Source organism: Pterocles gutturalis, unplaced genomic scaffold (genome assembly GCF_000699245.1).
Source record: "Pterocles gutturalis isolate BGI_N339 unplaced genomic scaffold, ASM69924v1 scaffold27835, whole genome shotgun sequence".
In the NCBI taxonomy this organism is placed as follows: domain Eukaryota; kingdom Metazoa; phylum Chordata; class Aves; order Pterocliformes; family Pteroclidae; genus Pterocles; species Pterocles gutturalis.
Window position 1 is genome coordinate 2,224 of NW_010141682.1, and position 303 is coordinate 2,526.

General features: G+C 59.1%; 1 protein-coding gene across 1 annotated transcript in view; it reads right to left on the reverse strand.

Annotated features, from left to right (window-relative positions):
• The window catches only part of PIGS (phosphatidylinositol glycan anchor biosynthesis, class S), a gene marked incomplete at both ends in the record, with an annotated part of 1,767 nt that extends 1,464 nt beyond the window's left edge, over positions 1–303 (reverse strand). Inside the window, 2 exons of the mRNA XM_010084117.1 lie at positions 5–109; positions 211–303. Of these exons, the coding sequence (XP_010082419.1) occupies positions 5–109; positions 211–303 (198 nt within the window). The remainder of the gene's footprint in view (positions 1–4; positions 110–210) is intronic.

The following is a 303-nucleotide window of genomic DNA, read 5'->3' on the forward strand; positions in this document are numbered from 1 at the left end:
GGGCCTCCACGGGGTTGATGACGTGAGGGAGGCTGTGAGCGCTCAGAAGGAAGCTGGAGGACTCCTTGTCAAAGCGTGGTGTCACTCCTAGGACGGCATAGTACAGGATCTGCAGGCACACAACAAAGACGTTGCTGGCAGAGAAGCATGTCCCGGAGCACCCAGGAAGGCCAGGGCTGGGCTCTCACTGTCGCCTCTCCCAACCCTCACCTGCGAGTCAACAGAGAAGTTGGCCACCAAACTCAGTTTGTCCAGGACAGGCTGCACGTAGCGGTTCACAGCATCCTCGATGTCCCAGTCCAC